Genomic DNA, 20,612 nt, shown 5'->3' on the forward strand with positions numbered 1-20,612 from the left:
GGATCAACGGCAGATGGTTGTAGTTAGAGGGTTTTAGGCTCAAGGGATCCCAGCGCCTCAGAATCAATCGCTCACTCACACACGGATACCACATTATGAAGGCTCCGAACCTGGATTAGAGCCTAATCCCATTGTCAATTTTCCAGCTATAGCCTCAAATCTGTCTTGGAGAAACATGGAAAGATAAAACTGATAGTCTTGCTTAGTCATAGTCTTGTCCTTTGGGTCCAAGAGGTTTAGCCTGTGTGAGCCCAAACTGTGCTACTTCTTGCATAATGGAACTAAACTCTGAGCATGTCTCACTTTTGTGAAATATTAAAGATGATAACCATGTCATAGATATAGAGTAACATTTTGTATCTTCTCTCTAATGTGGTGCACATTGGACTTCAACATGTGTGTGTTACCTTACAATATTTAGCTTTTTGGTGATTTCAAGCAGGTTCAGCATTATGCTTTCTGTACCTTGTCCCTTTAGCTTGGTGGCCTCACTTTAGATAGGGACCCTGCTTGGGTCTTTTATCACCGCTGTAATTTAGACTCGCTTAATTGTCATTCAACAAACACGGTCACTGCACAATATCAATGAATGTAATGGTTAGAATGAGATTTAAAAAAGAATAGAAGATACAACTAAATAAAAACAAGTTATTCTTGATTGTACTGCACTATAAACAGTTTAAGCAACATTACAACACTAATTATTAACGTGTAGCTCAATGGCAATCTCGTGGAGGAGTGGGGAATAGAAAGTGGTGGCTGTTACAGTACTTATCATGTACTGGTATTGAGCTTTCTTTTGGCCAAGGGGAAGTAACTGAATCTGAACGTCCTGCTGCGGAGACTGCGGAACCTCCTGCCAGAGTTTAGTATGGAAACTCCATGGTGGGGGGAACGTCGGATTGGTCCAAGATGTGTTGGGCTCTGGTCATGCTGGGATGGAAGGGAGCAGGGTCCTGATGATTTTCTCCATTCTACTCAATACTCTCAACTAAGATTTACAGTCCAGGGCCTATTAGGTCCCAAACCAGACAAGGCAAAGTTAATTTAAGTTTTTAACTTTACCATCACAGACATAAAAACTTTTGGAGGAATTTATTTGAAAATTAAGATCCTGGTCATTTCTCAGGGGCAAAATAAGACCCTGGTGTTTGCGTAATACTTTCATGAGACTAACTTGTTAAATGATGTAACATTAAAGTCCCTGCAAAATAGAAATAAAAATGCCATGTAAATTTAGAACGCCACAGAGAAAAGTGTGGTTAAAAACCACGCTATATTTTAATGGTTTAAAAAAAAATCACGGGTAATATAAAATTAGGTTTCAAAATTAAGCCCGTCCCTCCACTCTGACAACTATTATTAATAATAACAATAATAATAGGGTGGTGCGCTGGTTAGCACGTCCACCTCACAGTTAGGAGGGTTTCGATCTTCGTTCTTTCTCACATTTGTAGTCTGCAAGTAGCCGATTCTGAGAGGAGGGATTGAGCCCTACATTGTTCTCCTGTGCTATCCTGTTGACCCCCCCCAATACATGCTGTGGTTGTTTCCAGGCTTGCACAAAATCATGAAGAGGCATGCATAGTTAAATAGGCAACAATTTTCTGTGCATTATTGATGAACATTTCAAGGACATTCTATTCATGACTTTCTCATGTTTCTACCTACCATTACTGTCTCTGCTCTAGGCTCGAGCCTCAGTGCTCCAAGATTGCTGCTATTATTAAACCCAGGGTGCCATCTGATGGAGTTATCAAAGTAAATGTGTAAGCCATTTGATAGCATTTGAAATATCCTCTTGTGATAAAGCTCGCCAGGGAGTAATATGAGAGCTCCTTGTCATGCAAATAGTTGCTTTTCTGATATCACACAAAGTCAAACTATCTGCATTTATCGTTGCGTTAATAACCCTAATAACCCCTTTGTGTCAATAAACCCATAGACCTCTTGATATATGGTCGATGTCAATGTTTGACTTGTTGAGAAAAGGAGGAAACAATATCCGTCATGCCAAGGACTTCACTACTGTTTGCTTTTTTTCATTGCTTTATATCAGGGTTATGCCATACTATACACAATATAATTAAGATTTTTTTTACACAATACAACAACACATATATTTTTATTTTAATAATAATAATAATAATATAATAATACATTTTATTTATAAGGCGCCTTTCAAGGCACTCAAGGTCGCCGAATTTTACATGATTGCATGTACTTCTTACAAACATTCAAGCCACGAAACATGTATTGAAGCGACAGCACCGACTATTTTATTTGATGTTTTTAATAGCCATAACGTTTTGCATTATTAAAATGTTTCTTACAGACATTGCCATTCCTTCATTTGGTTTATTATTCATTTAGCGAATTATCATTCAGAAGAGGAAGGTTTTCTCACCAGCCACTGAATGAGTACAAGATTAAAAGCCAATGAGAAACATCTGTGTCTCTCGACTGTGCCTCGAATCTGCATCTCATTCTTACGGCTGGCATCCAAATACCGCCGTACAATGTAGGGAGGGGAAAAGTCAAACATCAAGGTTGGTGACTAGTGGGAGCGGTTGCCATGGAAACGCACACCTCACAAGTGTTTATGAGTTGCATCCTATCACATGCTATCAGGAATTACCATAAATCTTCTGGCGGTGGTTAAGGTGCACCTCAGTAGTGAATGACAATGTGTTGGTCTTCAAATATCTGCAGACACAGAAATTGCCTTCAGATTTTGCTTGTGACAATAGAAAACAACAAAATGGCTCTAATGTGTTTTCCTTTAATGCATGCTCACAAATATTGAAAAGTGGCTGAGGCGGGCTGTCTCCTTCTTCTGTGTATTTATGTCACTGTTGAGATGAATGGTCGTAAACCCAAACTTAGTGGGAAACAATACACAAAAATGTGCTACATTTATGCCGGATAATCTTTGACCGGCTGTCATCACACTCATTGCATTTAGCCATCATGCAGCTGTGTGCACGTCAAGGAATTATCTCTGAGCACGGCGGTACATCTCGGCAATCTTCACAAATGGCATCCTTTCTCAATCTCCCATCCTCTTCACCTCAGGCACGATGCGATGTCGCTGGGAGCATTATCTGATGTGTTTGAGCAACACCCGCTGGCATGACCCTTATGGGCAGTGCAGATATCGTGTGACCTTTCTGCATGACTCCTAGATATTAGTGCACTCACAGTTCCTTATTACCAAGGGAACGTTTCACAGAGTATTAGGCTTAATAAATGACTTTTGCCTCAATCACTCTTCTCTCTTTGACAGCCTTCTCCCCGTTCTCTCCTTCCTTGCTCCCCTCATTCTCTTTGCTCCTGAGCCCATAACCCAACCTCCCCAGCGGCTCGGCCTCCATAATCGCATCAGTTCACGGCCCTCTTATTCTAGCAGAATTGCTTAATTGGTATGTGTTCTACATAACTGTTGGAGTATTAGACTCACAAATGAAGGTTAGAACCTCACTCCTTGTAATCGACTGAAAGAAATTGATTTGTGCTCAGCTGCCCTTCCGGGACGAGACTTTATGGTTCTCTGAAGAAATGAGGCTTTTATAATTGTGTTCTCTCCCCACCCAGCCAGCCCTCCAAAGCCCCCACCCACCCCTTCTCTCCTTTTCTCTCTATTTTGTTGACATTCATCAAAAGGCAAGACACGAGGAACTTGAAGGTTATGTCTGGTCTTTCATGCTACAGTGCACCTACACGCTTAGTGTTAAATGCAGGGAAACTGAACAGTGAATATGTATCCACGCCCTACAACACCCCAAAGGAAATCTAATATAGGACACACTAGGACTGCAGGAGTCAATCGAAATCTAATTGCACAATGGTATGGATGAGATATGCTCTGACATATATCAATAAATAGTCTTATGAGTGATCTCCTTGGACTACGTGATTTTGCCGTCAATTGGTGTCCTATTAACAAGGGGCCTGCTACAGATTTGTGCTTTGCAACTGAGCTATTTGGCTTTTGTTCTCATTACCCTGCCTCTTGCTCCCAAAGACAGCAAACGAGTGACGCCACGCCAGTGATGGAGCGGTAGAGGATGGATGGATGGACGGACAGACGGACGGATGAATGGATGGATGGATGGAGGGATGGATGGATGGATAGATGGATGGATGGGTTACTGTCAGCTTTTTTGTTATTTGTGCACTTTAGGAAAGCTTTTTAACCTTCTGAACATGTAATTGGGAAAACACCCGTAGAACGTCCTGGTTGATCAAAGTTTAATTCTGCACAGTTTCAAAGTGAGCTTTGATGTCCTATAAGAGCAGCACAGCTCAAAGCCAACCTTCTAATCAACCTGGTGATTTAACTGTGCATCTTCTGCATTAGTATTCAAGAGCTCAATTTTGCTTGGATCCGGGCTAGGATTATCCAAGCTCTTAACGTCTTAGCTAAGCTGGTTAACACCTGTTTTTATTGACAAGAACACCATCCTAAGGGCTTCATCTTCTTTGGCGTTAAGATCCTCTTTTGCTCACGCCAGTAGGCTTTTGCGCTCAACACAAATGACTGGTTTTCCCACCACAAACGGGTAAGAGGTCAACAACCTTGATGTGGAGATTCAGGTGCTAGTCAATACCTTTACAACAATTATAAACATGGCAGACTATTTCTCGTACAGTAGATCAAGTGTTTTCACGTCCACTAAAAGAATGGTAGAAGTAAGATTCTTTTTAAGATACATTATAGTGCTGTCTCGATTGTATTTCAAGAATCTTAAAATATTATATATAGTATAATATTAAATATTAATATATTAGATGTGTCATTGGCATGTAATATGGACCAGCTGTGTGAGCAGGAATTGGAATAACAATATTCTTGTAGATTGTGGACATGATATCCCCACTGTAGCCAACATTTGATGTGACACTGTAAAATATCGGGGTTCAATGTTTTTTATTCTGTTGTCAATGGCACCAAGTGGATACACAGGTTGATTTTGCCATTCCATTGAAGAGCAATTAAAGACCGTCATCAAAGACGGTCATCAACAGCATGAAAATAATAGTAATTAATAACAATGGTGTACATATACTTTTTAACCTAACTATACAAAATATAATTGATTGACCTAACCCAAAACCGTGAGCACATAACTATTCCAGCCCTACTAAAATAATGCAAATATTATGGCCATTGCCTATTCTGGTCAGACTGAGTGTACTCTAGGTCCAGTTGCTATTATGATAACTTAAATTTGTTTTCTGTCTTTTTTTTTTGCTTTATTTTTCCTACACAATAAAACTCATAGATATCTTCCTTATTCAGTCCATCATAGGCTCACACAGCTTTGTATTCAATTGAACCCAAACACGGTTAACTATTTGTTTCTGTCACAATGTGACACAACATACAAATCATAATGAAATGTCTCCAAGGTCTTGATGCCAGCATAGTCGAGATGAATCGAAGGCAACATCATAACAACTCTCACACTTTATGGCAAATATAGAGTCTGCTGTGTTTCATTTAATTATGTTCAGATGGTCGTTTAATTGAGCTGCATCCATAAGAAGATTACAAGACAGCAGGAGGTGAGGGATCAATTATACTCTACTGTCTACACTGTGTATACATGCAGTTACACAAGTGACAATATACCGTGCCAAACTACTCCCCTTCCAAATTAACAAGGGTTTCCATCGTATACGGTTTGTGAGTGCGATAAAGAGCACTCACACTACTTGTGAAATGATCCAACTCAAATGGGTCAAGCGTACTTGAGCATGTTACAGACGTATGAAGCTATCCAAGAAATGTGTTTTTCCAACTTTAAATTAGGGGTGGGCAAGCTGAATTTCTATACCAAGGTATCTCTGCCAATACTAGGTATTAGTGCTTGCAATACGGGTATCTGCTACCTTTTTGTGACTGTTTTCCAATCAGGAAACAGAAATTCATGTAATAAAATAATAGAATAAAATAATACTGCTACCTTTTTGTGACCATTTCCCAATCAGGAAACAGAAATTCATGTAATAAAATAATATAATATAGTAAAAGGATAGAAAATTGTATCATCATGCAATTTTAAGGAATTCTGCTATTTTGGGATATGTAGGTCTTTAAAATGATCTGTCATTGTTTTTTGAGAGGAAATTATTATGTATCAAAGTACTAGTGGTAGTGGTGCTTGGTATCAATATCAATGACTACTCAAGATTTGAGTAAACGTACTGGAGGAGAGATAGTGCCAAATAAACTAAGACTGCAGTGTAACCTCTGTCTCCCTTAATGTGTGTTGTTGGCCCGCTGGGCTTCCCCTGTTCAAAATGTGCGACAATCGTAACCCCGTAGGCAACTCTGGCCTTGGAGAAACATCCTCTCCATCCCCTGACTACGGTTACGCAGCAAGCAGGAATGGATGGACTTTGTATATACACTACACCATCTTTACCAAATTGAGTTTCTTATCTGTTGGACGATGGCTTTTTCATATTTTTCCACAACTGACGATGGATGGACAGATGGATTGGTGACGGAAAGCTTTTCAAATGATAAATGGATGGAAGGATGATTGTTATAAAAAAGGACGGACGGACAAGAATGGAAGTGCCACTGATAAAGCACTCATTTAGGTCATCATGTTAAATCGTGTTAAATGTTTTGGCATCTGTATTCAGTTACGAAATTAAGCAATTTGAGTGATCCCTCGCCACTTCGTGCTTCACCTTTTGCAAATGTGCTACTTTGTGGGTTTATAAGTGACGGGAGAACGGCGTTTAAATACACGCTGATAGCGCAGGATGTGCCTCTGAGTAATGTGCGTCACTGCGGACAAGCGCGCAAACTGCGACAGCCAGCCTGTCACAAATGAGGCAGGACAACCATGTGCATTGTTTAGGAAATGCAAAATGCGGCAGCCAGCCACGCGCACCAACCGGTACAGAAGGAGTCGGTTGGGACACGTGACAATATCACGTGTTTGCTCTTTTATTTACTGTAAAGGTACAATACAAGGACAAAATAGTGTGGGACATAGTTATTAAGGCAATGGGAAAGATTTATGTACCCTAAAAGTATTGGGAAGGATTTAAAAAGCTTTAATATTGTGTACTGGACCACAATGCAATAGAAGATTTATGTGCAACCGTGAGTCACTTTGGCTTCGCTATGCATGATGTCCCCCGGTTTAGGATAGTGTAGTAATTCTCAAGGTGGACACTGCATTGCTTTGGGAGGTAAGTATTTCTAATTAACTTAGTATAATACAACCATGCCATCCTTCGGCCAACAAGAAACACTATGTGTCTGAAATTTCAACACAGTGATATTTAAATTTCTAAATACTGTATGTACCGTCTACTCGTGGATTTTCGTTTTTCGCGGGTGGTTCTAGAATGCATTCCCCGTGAAAAACAAGGGATCACTGTACTTCTACTTACTTTTAGGTGACTGGTGGAGCCTAGTATAGGTATTTGTGTTTCTTCTTTTGAAATGTTTTTCTTTATACAGTATTAGGAGTTAACATAGCTCCCAGCTAAAGGTCTCCTCCCTTATTCAAATTTGAAAGCCAAACGTGTTAAAAAGTGATCACTTATTATGTTAAAATTTGAATGGCAAATGCATCATAGATGCTAATGTGGTTTTTTAAAATTGATTTTGGGAGGATTCCAATTTTATTACATTTACCTTTGACCATCAATAACTACAAGAGTCACAAAATATCTGCATAAGGTGGAAAGAAAAGAGAGAAACAAGTGTCTGCCTTCATTAGGACAAAAGGCGGACGAGCAGGAGTGCTTCTGACAAGCCCGTAACGCCTCATTGTCCCTGATCTCAAGTTTCATAAATTTCCATAGCGCTCATTAAAAGAAGAGTTGTCGCCGTCACCAGGCGCTAACTCGTTATCTCCTCAACACTTTAAAATGCTGTAATTAATCCAACATTTCTCCTCTCTGGCCGCTAATTGCCACACATTGCACTTGATCATGAGTTGGCCTTTTGTATTTGAATTTGTGCAAATTAAGTATGTTTTTGTCCTTTGGCCTTGAAAACAGATGAGAGTAGACTGGAGCTGAAAATGATTGAGAAACCTTTTGTTGATGCTTACTAAAAAGTACTCAAAGATATACAATGAATACGTTATTTAAATACTGTAGACATATTGATTCATATTGTGATCGGATTGACGATAGGTTAAATCAAATTCGATCGATAATCCATCCCTTCGTTCTTTTTGCTATTCTGATATGGAACACAGCTTACTTATGTCTAATCAAAGTCAAGACGTACATAGTCCTTGACTTTGGCAAAACAAAAATTAATTGGCTGGGGTTCGTGCAAGAATTTGGCATGCGCAAAGTACGTTTCGAAACTCCACGATCTCTTCTTGAAGATGATTGTGCATTTCTGTGACTAAATATGTTGATCCTTTAATTGTTATACAGATTCAAGAAAACATTTGTTCTCAAATGCTTTTGTTTTTTTCTTTGTTTTCTAAACGGAAGGATCAGCTACAAAATCGTGTGATTAGTAGTTGGAGTCAACTATTGTTTTCTGCTTCTATAAAGACACCATCTATTCTACAAAAGCCTTTGCGACACTGAATAAGTTGATGATGAGGGCCTTATTTTCATTCCTGGCGCAAGTCTAGCATGGTGCGCAGTCTTACTGTGCGCATGGGTGGAGTTCTCTTTTGGTATTCTGCACAGGTACAAATGGGCGGAATGGGGTGTTTGCATTGTCATAGGATGAAATTAGCCTTTTCCCAGCCAATTGTGTCAGCATCCTTCATTTACATTCAAATCAAGGTGGTTGCAGTGCAGTGAACTCACGTTAGCCGTGCTTGACCTCACGGAAACAGAAACAGACTTGCTGGAGCCTCTGCGTCACATTGGCAGTAAATTTTAAGATCTCCCCTTGGGGATAATGTAGTTGGCCATCCATGTGACGTGGACAATTGGACACCGTGATCTGCACCTGCATGACTTTACGTCCGTGTGTGACCGGCAACCCCCGTCCCCAAATAGTGACCGTTGTGCTCTAAAAATATTTTTAAAATGATAATAATGATAATTTGTTCAATGATTTAAATGATTCAAACGTTTTGTCCCACACTGGTGTCATATTTACTGCATGAAATCCACTGACATCCACCACCGCCAAATTTATCTGCCTGCGCCAAAATTGCATTACACCACTACGCTACACAAACGACCCCTTCTAGCTCATCTTAAATATAGTCTTTTTTTGTTACCATGATTGTGAGATATGTCCAGGCGTGTGGAAGTAACGCCCAGTGACCCGAAGTGTCTACTAAATTCACAAGCACACCAAACTAGATTATTACGTTGAACAAAAATGGCAGGCCCGTTTTTGGGATGAGCGCGGACGAGCTTCTGTTACTAAATTGTCGGGTATGAGGCAACACCTTCAGCCAGAAAGCCCAGAGATGCACAATATGGCCCCAAACACCTGGACAAGACTTGCGCTGCCACAGAAATGAGGGTACCACCATTTTTACGCTGATCACACAGGCACCAATCTATGAATGTAGATGAATGTAATGGTAACTAGATGGATATATATCAGGACAATGTGACATACCCATGAGGGAATTCCAAAATAGCATATAGTTTCTATGCTGGTTGAACTGCAAGTCTGTCTGTTTCATTCTCAAGGGATTAAAGGGAACGCCAGGGTAAGTTTTCTAACACAAGGCCCCAGGAGTATTATGAAAGGCACATTTTTGTGTTTTTAGTTGTTCCGGTTTATGTTCAGGTCAAAGGATACATCTTGCAGGAGTCTGGGGATTTAGGTGTGTATATTTATCATATAAGATACATGTGAAGAATACAAATTGATGTCAGTAATGTTTCCACTTGGCCGTTTGCCAGCAAGGCTTCAATACTCACAAGTGATGGTCAGGGCCCTTTTTGTGAAAATGCTAAGAGGCCAGCATAGCTACACAATATGGACCACTCTCGAGAGGTCGGTCAGCAATAAGCGGTGTAAGCCCAACATTTGATTGGTTCAAAACGATTGGACTTTCTGTGCAAGATCATGAACAAAACCATGAGGGGGGGGGGGGGGTGTTGTGTACGATCTGCTGTCACACTGTAGACTGGGTTGCATTAACCACATTACTGCCCACATTACCACCTTCCCAAGCCCCAAGGACCACGGAGCTAAGTTTGGATACGCAGTTAATTTTTTTTTTAAATAATTACTAGGATACATTTTTTCTGTACTTCATTTTTTACGCTACTAAAAATGGTGCTTTGATATAACGGACAATCGATTTTAACTGATAACCCTTGTCCCCATTAGGCTGTCAAATTGTGGTTGCATTCTTCTCGTAAAACCATTTAATGTCATTATTCTTGAAACCAGTAAAACAGTTCATACACGAATAGTTATCCCCAGTTATTCACAGGGAATACAAACCAGGCCAGCCACGAATAGTGGAAGTCAGTGTATAATTGATGGACATTGAAATATATATTTTTTTCTAACAAACCCACAAAATTCTTCCAAAAATGTTTATAAAAAACAGAAGAAGAAATAGAGAAAATTAATCTGGGTGATTTCTTACATGTTTATTTTGATTGTATTATATATCAAGATTGAGAACAATTCTGTTGCGCTCCAATGCTACCATGCCAAATAGTTATTTCAGTTATTATTTAAGTTTCATAAATAATGACGAATGAATTTTGTTGTCTGTGCAATTTCAGATGTTGCCGTTGACCAAATTTGAATTAACACCAAGGTACTGAAGTACTGAAGGTTCTCATGGTTTACTAATTTGTTTAAGTAAAAAAAAAAAACAGGACAGATAGCTAACGTTGAAGCTATGATGACTGCATTCAGGATAAAAAATGTCCATTGTCAGCCTTGCTCTTGTTTTACTCTTGTCGTACTCTCTTGGATTATTTACCAGATGCATCAAATTGCAAGAGGTGGGGGCTTAAATAACCATGATGTTTGTTGTCCCGTTGTGTAAGTCTTGTTATCCGGAAAAAGAAAAACTTTATCAGAAAGTTTATCGGAAAAAAACTTGTGCCAAACACTGGACTTAGATGTCTTTTATGAGTTTCCCCAGGCTTAAAAAGGCAATCATGTCAGCTGATGTGTAGAAGAAAAAGACAAATACATGTATTCATCATCAAGCAATAAATTATGTGCTTGATTCATTTCCATGCCTGTACTGCCTCAGATTTTATCAGTATCATGACCAAGACTATCTGCTGTCTTCACACTCAAATTCGATTGGACATCCTAGATGTGCAAAAAAACAAATAAAATCTCTGACTGTGACACATTTCATAAATGAAAAAGATACTGGCGCATCATTTAAAACGTCTTTTTGCAAACTCCATGAATAACGAGCAATTTATTCTTCACTGGGGGTTTTGTGAAGATAGTCGGCATAAATGAGGGAAAGTGTCATCTGTTTTTTATTAGTTTGTTATAGATTGATCTAATTTTAATTTTGGCTAATACGAGGAACACTATCATCCATTGACCAAGGGTGTCTTATGACTGACTTCACATACTTTGCTCAACAGTCTTGTGCTTTTAGTCGGCTGATTCGGTTCAGACAGCAAGTCAGATGAAGGGACAGGTTAACCAATTTTTAAAGCCCCTGATTCTTCTGGAAGGCTAGCTATTGGAGTCATCAAGAGTAAGTAATATGTCGCTTTTGGTTATGTCGTGTTTTACTGTCGTTATTCAAACAATGAGGGTTGGATTGCAGTTTTTTCTTGAATTCACTTTTCCACAGTGATGCAGTTTTGTAACGTGACATAAATTTGGAACAAAACAGCTGTACTAGAAATGTGTTTGTAACCTTTTTAGCCCTTTAATTCACCACGTATTTTTGAATGTGTGCCTGTCTAAACCGCCGACCTCTAACGAGGTGACGCATGCAAAGATCTGGTTTTCCGCCAGTTTCACTGCAAGGTTATCGCAAAATGAGCTGAGCTGTGTGGGCTCATCGCTACCTAATGTAGCAAGGATGAGGCAGCATGATTTAGCTCACATAAGACTGATGGCAGTTGTCTCAGCTGCACATTAACTCATGCCAAAATCTGACATCAGAGGTCACAACCATGACTTGGAAATACAAGCATCGTCTTCTCTTTCTTCAGCATAAGAAATGCAAATACAAAAAAAAGAAGGAGGGTGTCAATGATGTTTACAAAAAAATTAGCTGATCTGAATTAGGTCTGTTTTGCCGTGAGAGGCAACTCATTACGAATGACTGCTACTACAATTTGGCCTTGTTCGGTGTTCATTGTAATTCATTGACTTAACTCATTGTAATAGAGTGGTTTCGAGGTCACAATTCAAATTCCCAGGCATTATTGTCCTGCAACTGCCCAACAAACTATTTCATTTTATATTACATCTGAGAAAGGAGTTGAGGTCAGAGGTCCAAGCAGCACAGACAGCCTTTTTCAGGCTACCAGTCACAGTTTGGAAAAGAACTTTGTCAGGGATTACACTTCTGTCAGTGATTCTAAAGATATAGATTTTAAAGCCTATGTCTGGGTAAACTCGGATAGTTTTATAGATTGAGTTGTGTGGATCTAGATGAGTTTTTTTTTAATTTACTAATCATTGATTATTTTTCCAATCGTGTAAAACAAATGTTTGAAACCCCACCCGCGTCTATGTAGTAAATTTGCTGAAGACTGAGAGTCAGCATGTTTTTAAATTATCTTCTCCTTGACTTATTTTCCCTTTATTGTATTTGTTTTTTCCTCCACTTCTGACCTCTGTTTACCCAACATCCCCCTCTGTAATGGCGAGCCCTTCGTTCATCTTCCGTGTTTAAACTGCAGACAGGAATTAAAATGGGTCAAGACTGGACTTGCACAGTCACCCATGTGCTCTGCTTCCAAGCCGCTGATCGACGCAGCTCGTTTAGGCTACCTTCGCTTCTATTCCCTTTGTCTCCAAGCTCTTCACCGCCACCGCCCCCCACCCGCGTCCTCATTTTGCCTGACTTAATTGAGTTCTCATATTTTGTGAGAAAGCGAACAGGAGGGTTGTGAAAAGAGACAAGTGTGTTAAAAGAATAATAGAGATTGGTGGCAGAAGCTATGGAGGTGTAGCTTTCTCGGGAGTTGGCAGTTACCATTTTCATTTTGGACGGTGGTCTCTGTGACATGACTAAATGTATACACTCATACTCAAAACTGTCATTATTTTGTTCTTCAGGAAGGATTTGTAGGTCTATTGCTTGCTTGGTTGCCAAGTTGTCAACACTGAATCCATTTTACAACTGCATTTGGTACTTTGCATGTAGCTGAGCAAAAGAACCATTAGATACACCTCTAGACACTTCAATTCTACGCCAAGGTTTATATACTAGATGAATATATGAGCCTGCCAAATATCTCACTTGCCAAAGTTTTTTTTTTTAATTGCGCACACTCTGCTGCTGCTGCTGCTGCTGCTGCTGCTGCTGCTGCTGCTGCTGCTGCCACGACTAAAATAAGATGATGACAGACTAAATTTGTGCGTACATTTTCATCAAGGCAAAGCTTGAATGTAAACATTTTCGCAAAAAGTGTGCTTTTGATGCACACTTTCAATGTGCAGGGGTAGAACCACCAAAGCTCCACTGACTGGCTTGGGGATGTTGATGGTGTTGTTTCAATGGAAACAACCAGAGAGCACTGTATTTTTCCTCTGTGAAATGCAAAGATGGAAGGGGCAAGAAGGATCCACTCTTTGAGACTTTAACCGTGGCCTGAACCCTTTCAATTATGAACCATTACAACTTCTTTCTGTGCAATATTCATGCCGCGGCAGATCCCTCCTTCAGACATCTTAGGTTGCTGTAAGTTGAGATAAACACTTGCTGAGGTGTTACAGCTAGACACCTACCTCTATTCATCAATGTCACTGCCTTAGCACTCAATAATTCAAAGCTAGGCGGTAATGAGCTCCCCACAGGCCGTGTCCCAGAGGAGTGCCTCCCACCCCCCTATGTCTCTGCTGTAATGTAGTTATATCTTGTGTCAGCTTTCAATTCAATTACATTTCTTTGTGATGGCTCTGTAATTGTGTCTGATTAAATTTTTTTGGTAGGCCCACCAAATGTGAGTTTTTCTTACTAAGAAAAGTGAAAAAACTTTTATATCCAACTCGGTTGGAGGCTGTTTGGATCTTGATCCATGCAGTTGTGATAAGGACAACACCCATATAAGGATGAAATGTGTTTGCTTTTGTTTTCCCCAAATGGCTTTTTTTTTTTATTGCTGACAATCAAAAGATGTTTCAATTCGAGGCAAGGCAACTTTCTTTGTATAGCGAGCACATTCAAATGCAAGGCTAACCTACTGTGTATGACAAAGGGGGGAGGGGGGTGGTTAAAAACAAGAAACATGACAAAACATCAAAATAACATCCCAATCTGAAAGTAGGTTGCATATATAGATGAAACGATAAATCATGTTTTAAAATTATGACCATCTAGCAATGAACACTGGATTTATATGTTTGTTCCAAAGTTGAGGAACATAGAAAGAAAATGCTACGTCACTTTGGTTGGTTTTGCTTCTGGAAACATTCACTAAGGCTGCATACAACAACCTGAAGGGTCACAGGCAATGAAAATGCCTTGAATACATGTTGGTACAATACCATTCAGATATTTGTAAACTAACAGTAACATTTTAAAATGTATTCATAGTATATGAAGGGAGGGTTTTAGGACTAGTGTGATGTAGTCCAGTGGCCAGGTGTGAATAAGAACTCCAGCAGCATCAATCTGAACCAGTTTTTGAATTATTATGATTTTGTTTTGTTCAGACCTGCAGGGTTGTATGAAATTCAGAATTGAATTAAGAATGAACCCTACATTCCGATTTGGTTTTTGAATTGCGGTGACACACGGGGAGAAGAATTGCAATTGAAATTTGAATTGCAGGAAGTAGAAAGAAAAACTCTACCCAAAAGAAATTCAACAAATATGACACATCTTAGGCTATGTACACCATAGTAGACTTACTTAATAACTTAAGTGTTTATTTCGGAGAGTGATAATTAGATGAGGGATTTCCAACTTGTGGAGCCAAGGCACTTATTTTACACAAGAAAAAAAAACATACCGGCTTGGCCCTACTGGATTCGTAGTGCATCTGGGTATAATGTCTGGAAATGTTAAGAAAACCTGCTACAGATTGCCAGTTGCCGAGGTCAGGGAACTATTGTATGTCACCTCATTCTTGGTAGAATCAAATTTGCTCACTGAATATTATGATAGATGGGTGGGCAAAAGAAACCCGACAGCGGTTTCTTGTGTGTACAGCCCATCACCAGACAGATGATGGATGGAGGGATGAAGGGATGGCTGGATGCACAGATGAATAGAAAGACAGACGGGATAACACAAAGGGATGTGGAGTGGAATTGTGATGTATGAGGACAACGTTGAGGTTAGGTGCATCTGCGACTGAATAGTTATGCATTTTGCTTGCACTAAGTGTACCAGACAGTTCATCTTTAATCAGCTATCTGACTAAGTCTAGCAATCTTGGCTTCTGCACCTCACTTTATCATTTTTCTGGTTCTATTCCTTTATTGTTGGCATTCTTGCCCTTTCCGCTTTTCTTCATTTTTTTACAAGGACTTTGCCACCCCCCACTCCTCCCCTCCCCTCGTCTCACACTGTCTTTTGTGTTAACAGCTTTCCATTTTTGTGCAGTTGCTGAGCCACTGGGTGCACATCTACAATCTTGCCTTTCATTTCATGCTTCTGGAAATGGATGTTTTACTGCCTTCATTAAAGCGTGCAGCAGTCAGCACCGTGTTTTCCCTCTGAAGTTTAGCTCCATGAACCTCGCCATTAGAGGACATTATGGCCCCAGATTTCAGGACACAGAGGAACACTGTATAATTTGATTAGTGTTATTAATCAAATGGAATTCCGCTTACCATCTCCCTCTCGGCTCAGGTCTTCAGCCCCTCTCTCTTTCCAATCGCTCTTTTCCCTACCCTCTTTTCTCTTCCACGCAAACACCTCTCTGTCATTCAGGAAGCAACCCACACACATTCAAAGTGACAAATACCTTGGTCCTTCCCTTTTAAAAACAATGATTTACCACTTGTTTTTCCCTTCCCTTTTTCGAGCCCCACCCGCCTCTAAGCCATGCACCTCCCGCTCCTAGCCGGGGACATAAATCAATTGAGATGAAAGTTCCATAATTGTGCTTGCTGGGAGGGATTTGAGCAAAATTGCGCTATGAATTTTTTAAAGGGTTTTTTTACTAGCTCCCCATCGGGACTTGGGCGGCGAAGGAAGGTGAGGCCACAAGGATTTATGGGCCTAGATTCTTCATTACTGAAGTAATTTTCCTGCAAATGATAGTGTGTGGGACTGATGCTCCATTTGAGACCATCTAATCCTTAGCTCTGTCTGTGATTCCTAGTAATTGATTGTTCACATTATATTCAAGGGTCAGTACACACTTCTATTTCATTACAGTGGCTAGTTTTATTGGGGCTGTGATGACAGTACACCATTTTAGTCAAATACTATGTATTGTACATTTCATCAGCAAATATTTGTTTTTGTTATTTCATTACAATTATTGTTTTAATTGCGAGTCTTGGGCTGCAATTTTTGAAGTGAATAACAATGGGAGTTTACATTTGAGAGTGGATCTTATTTGAAAACATAATGATTCTATTTACTTTTCTTATTATGGTCACACATTTGTAGATGTGTGCGCACATGCTTATTTAGATGGGCTTGGTCAAGCTGTCTTTTTATTTTTTTCTTCTTCAACTATGATCTTCCCTCCGTCCTCATCTTTACCTTCCGTTCCATCCAAAATGGCTGATATTCTGTTTCCATGTCTTTAGGTGCCGCCAGCAGCAGTGACCCTCCTCAAGGTTAGTGCGTCCACAATGCCAAGTTTCATTTTGAATCTTGCCTAGCCTCAACTCAATTTTACAGCTCAGTAGTTTGAGAAGCAGTGTGGGTAAATCTCCTGCAAGGAGGAGAAAGATAGTGAGCCAGGAGGTGAGTGTGAGAAAACTGTGGGCCCTGTCACCAGGTAAAGTAGATCTCATCCCTGGCACATGAACAACCCAGGACAATTAGTCACTTTGCACCATCTCAAACTTGGGACTCACTTAAAGGCAAGGAAAATGTAGTGGACCCACAGGCTTTGCTAAGTGCTGCAGTTGTACAGTACCTTAGGGGGAGAATGATGCACAATTCAACTGGAATAATTGCTTGATGCCTTTAGAGCAAATCAAAGACCCAAAGAGAATAATTTGAATAGAAAGTACATAGTATATGGACTAGTCACCCTCATCATAACACTGAAACATGTTGCTAACCATTTCAGGGTTAATCAGTGACCCCTAGAAAAGTTTTAATGAAATACGTTTGAACCTTTCAATTTGGGATGTTTGATACTTTTTTGTTTCAGACCGATTACCAGTATTTGTACTGAATCGTTGAGTAGTCACCAATACCAAGTACTGAAACCAATAGCACTTTTGATACAAAAATGTTTCCCCCAAAAAACATAATTTTAAAGAAAGACATGTATCTCAGTGCAGCAAATGTTCTTAAAATTGCAATACATTAATGGCAATTTCATATTTTCCGATAATTCATAGTTCTTAATTGCAAAACAACCACAAGAGCGCAGTTGTTATGAGTACGCATCCTTTTGTCATTTTGCTGTTTTGTTGGTATACATCTGATTGCCCAACTTCCAGGTTTCTTTTTTTGTCGTGTTTGCATATTCTCCCCATAACGCGTAATTGACGCTGACACTTGTGGTGTCCATACGGAATCCGTACGGACTGCAATGCACACCGACTGCACTGTCTGGATATCTGCACCAAACCCGTATTTTTTCTTAGATGCGTAGGGGTGGAGGAGCTCGGAGAGGTTACCTGAGGTGAGGCCATTTAATGATTTGAAAACAAATAGAAGTATTTTAAAATGAACTTTAAAATTTATTGGGAGCCAGTGTAGGTAGGCCAGAATTGTTTTTTTTTGTGCTCCCTCTTACGAGCTCCAGTTAGGAGGCAAGCGGCAGCATTTTAGAATTTGATTGGAAACGCTTGAGGGAAGACTGGATGACTCTAAGATAAAGTGCGGTCGCCTAGCCAAGATGGTTTCTTTCTCTCACGGGGTCTGTAAGGAGGCCACAACACATCCGTTCCACAGTCAATGTGAATTAGTTGTAACATTGTGGGTTGTTTTTTTTCTCACTTCTCAGTTTCCTCCCCAACAAAATATTAGTTGTCAAGTTTCTTAGAACAAAATGTTGATAAACACTGCAAGTTTAGTTTTTTTAACCACATCTAATTTCCCCGTGGAAATTAAAGTGCCTTCACTTCCATCCTGAAGATGTTTGATGGGGTTGAGGTCAAGGCTCACAAGTTTTCTCTCAACCAACTTGCTCAAAACTTTTCCCATAAAGTTGTATTTTTTTAATGTTACTAAGATGAATAATTTAGATGAAATAAGATGAATTAACTGCGAACATTTTCCAATAAATTAACAGTCCAATCCAAACCTACTGAACAGTAATTCTCACCCTCAAAACCAAACATATGCAGTATTCTTGCCTAGAAAATGCTGTCATGTAATCATCCATTAATAATGGTTTGCTGTCAAAGGTTTATGCCAAAGTTTCAACCAGCACATGCTCGAGAACTAAGATTAAACATGACTGAGGTGAGTGGTGCGCAGAAGATCAGGAAGTAGAATGAGGGAAAAGTTTGTCCTAGGCGCTCTAAAGAGACTCAGTGTGACCAATGGAGGTGAAGTGGATGAATGAGGCCATTCACCGGGTATAATGAAAGCGCTCCTGCTGGGCTCTAAATGAGGGTGGACCCATCTGCACCACATAGGCGTGCACAAACCAGTGACCTTGAAAATTACCCAGGAAGCACTTTGGGATAGTCACCTCAGCAACAGACTGGGGTTTGCATGGTAACCAGGCCCTTCAGTCAGTGCTTGGCACTTTCTTAAACAGGGCACAGCTTTTATTGCATTGAATAAACTCGGTGAAATCCAGCTGGAAGGACACCCCAAGTTGTTTTTTTTCATTGGCAGGGAGACTTACCAGTTATCCCAAGTGGATTTTTGTTACACTTCTCAAAACATAGCTACCTGTATTTGCTGCCTGTTAACAGGCAAGATTTACACACAATGATGTGGTCTTAAGACATTGTGGTTTGGACGCGAATTAACTCCAGGCACTGTTTTGATAACTTGTGACTTGACAAAAACTGAAACACTTGAGACTAAAATCGGACTTTGGGAATTAAAGACTGCAGTCTTGACTTGAGACATGATGACTTGAATGACTTGATTGTTGTTCATTTTATGTTTGTGTTGAAAAATATATATACATGTGAGATCGATTAGAGATGATGAGCATTTGCCTGTCAATCTGGGAATGACAGTGATAATTCCAGGACTAGCCTGTCAATCATTCAAACCCTATGCAAAGAAATGGATGGATGGATGGATGGATGGATGGATGGATGGATGGATGGACGGACGGACGGACGGACGGACGGACGGACGGACGGACGGACGGACGGACGGACGGACGGACGGACGGACGGACGGACGGAAGTCCTCTATCTAATTATTAAGAGGCCTAATCTAACAATTGTCCATTTTGAGAGAAGTAGTTTCAAAGCAATTGATATAATTTTCTACGTGATTCTGTAGGTCACATGCAATGATTTTTCAATTTTGTCTGAGTTTAGCTGGACAAAATGGTTTTCTGCATCCCAAGACCAATCTGTTTGATACACTAACAGAGTGATTCCTCAGGCTCATGTTCATCTGCCATCAATTGCACCTAGATTTGAGTGTCATCTGCATAAATGTGGTAAGACACTTTGCAGAGTTTTAGCTGACCTAATTAAAGTTTGAGCAGATTTAACATGTCACCTGGCTCACAGCTGTCTTAGTGCTGTGGTGTGCCCTAAAGCCTAATTAGACAGTGGATTGTCAGTAAGAGATGTTGTCATACAACAATTCTAGGACTCTGGGTTTGATATGGGCCAGTAATTTATAAGTACGCTGCTATCCCACTGAGCGGCAAACAATTGTGAGGTTTCGAAGGCAGTAAATGTGTTCTCGTCAGGGTTCGTTGAAAGTCACAAATATTCACCAAAAATGTTCAAAATTTCCTTCAATCACAAAGATTGCAAATGTTTGCAACCTTGAACTTCAATGACTTGAGACTTGCAAATCTATGACTCACTCCAATTTGTGTTAATTAGGCCCAAAGCTACACTAACAAGTTCAGGAGGCGGTGAAATAGATCCATTGTCTGAGTTACCAGATGAGAGAAATCCCTCACTCTTGGGGGACTGAATATTCATTTTACAAGCATTCTCAAGCATCAGGTCCATTGCATTCTGTGTGTGGTATTTGGCCTAATATATTCAGTCTCAATGAGCACGAAACATGCAGGTCATTGAAGTTCTATTCCCATTGCCAGTTCCCCTCACGGAACTTTTGACAGCATGAAATGACAATCCGCCCCTGCATGCATCTCCCACGTCAAAGAGTAATGAGATTGTGCTGCTGGAAATATTACTACAAAGCATCAGGCCCACACTCGCT

At 40.0% G+C, this 20,612-nt stretch overlaps 1 protein-coding gene across 9 annotated transcripts in view; it reads left to right on the forward strand.

Moving 5' to 3' along the window:
* The window catches only part of fbrsl1 (fibrosin-like 1), a 223,067-nt gene that overhangs the window by 112,025 nt on the left and 90,430 nt on the right, over positions 1-20,612 (forward strand). For all 9 annotated transcript variants that reach the window (XM_037257811.1, XM_037257806.1, XM_037257812.1 and 6 more), the window contains one exon: positions 16,859-16,888. In XM_037257811.1, the coding sequence (XP_037113706.1) occupies positions 16,859-16,888 (30 nt within the window). The remainder of the gene's footprint in view (positions 1-16,858; positions 16,889-20,612) is intronic.

Source organism: Syngnathus acus, chromosome 9 (genome assembly GCF_901709675.1).
Source record: "Syngnathus acus chromosome 9, fSynAcu1.2, whole genome shotgun sequence".
In the NCBI taxonomy this organism is placed as follows: domain Eukaryota; kingdom Metazoa; phylum Chordata; class Actinopteri; order Syngnathiformes; family Syngnathidae; genus Syngnathus; species Syngnathus acus.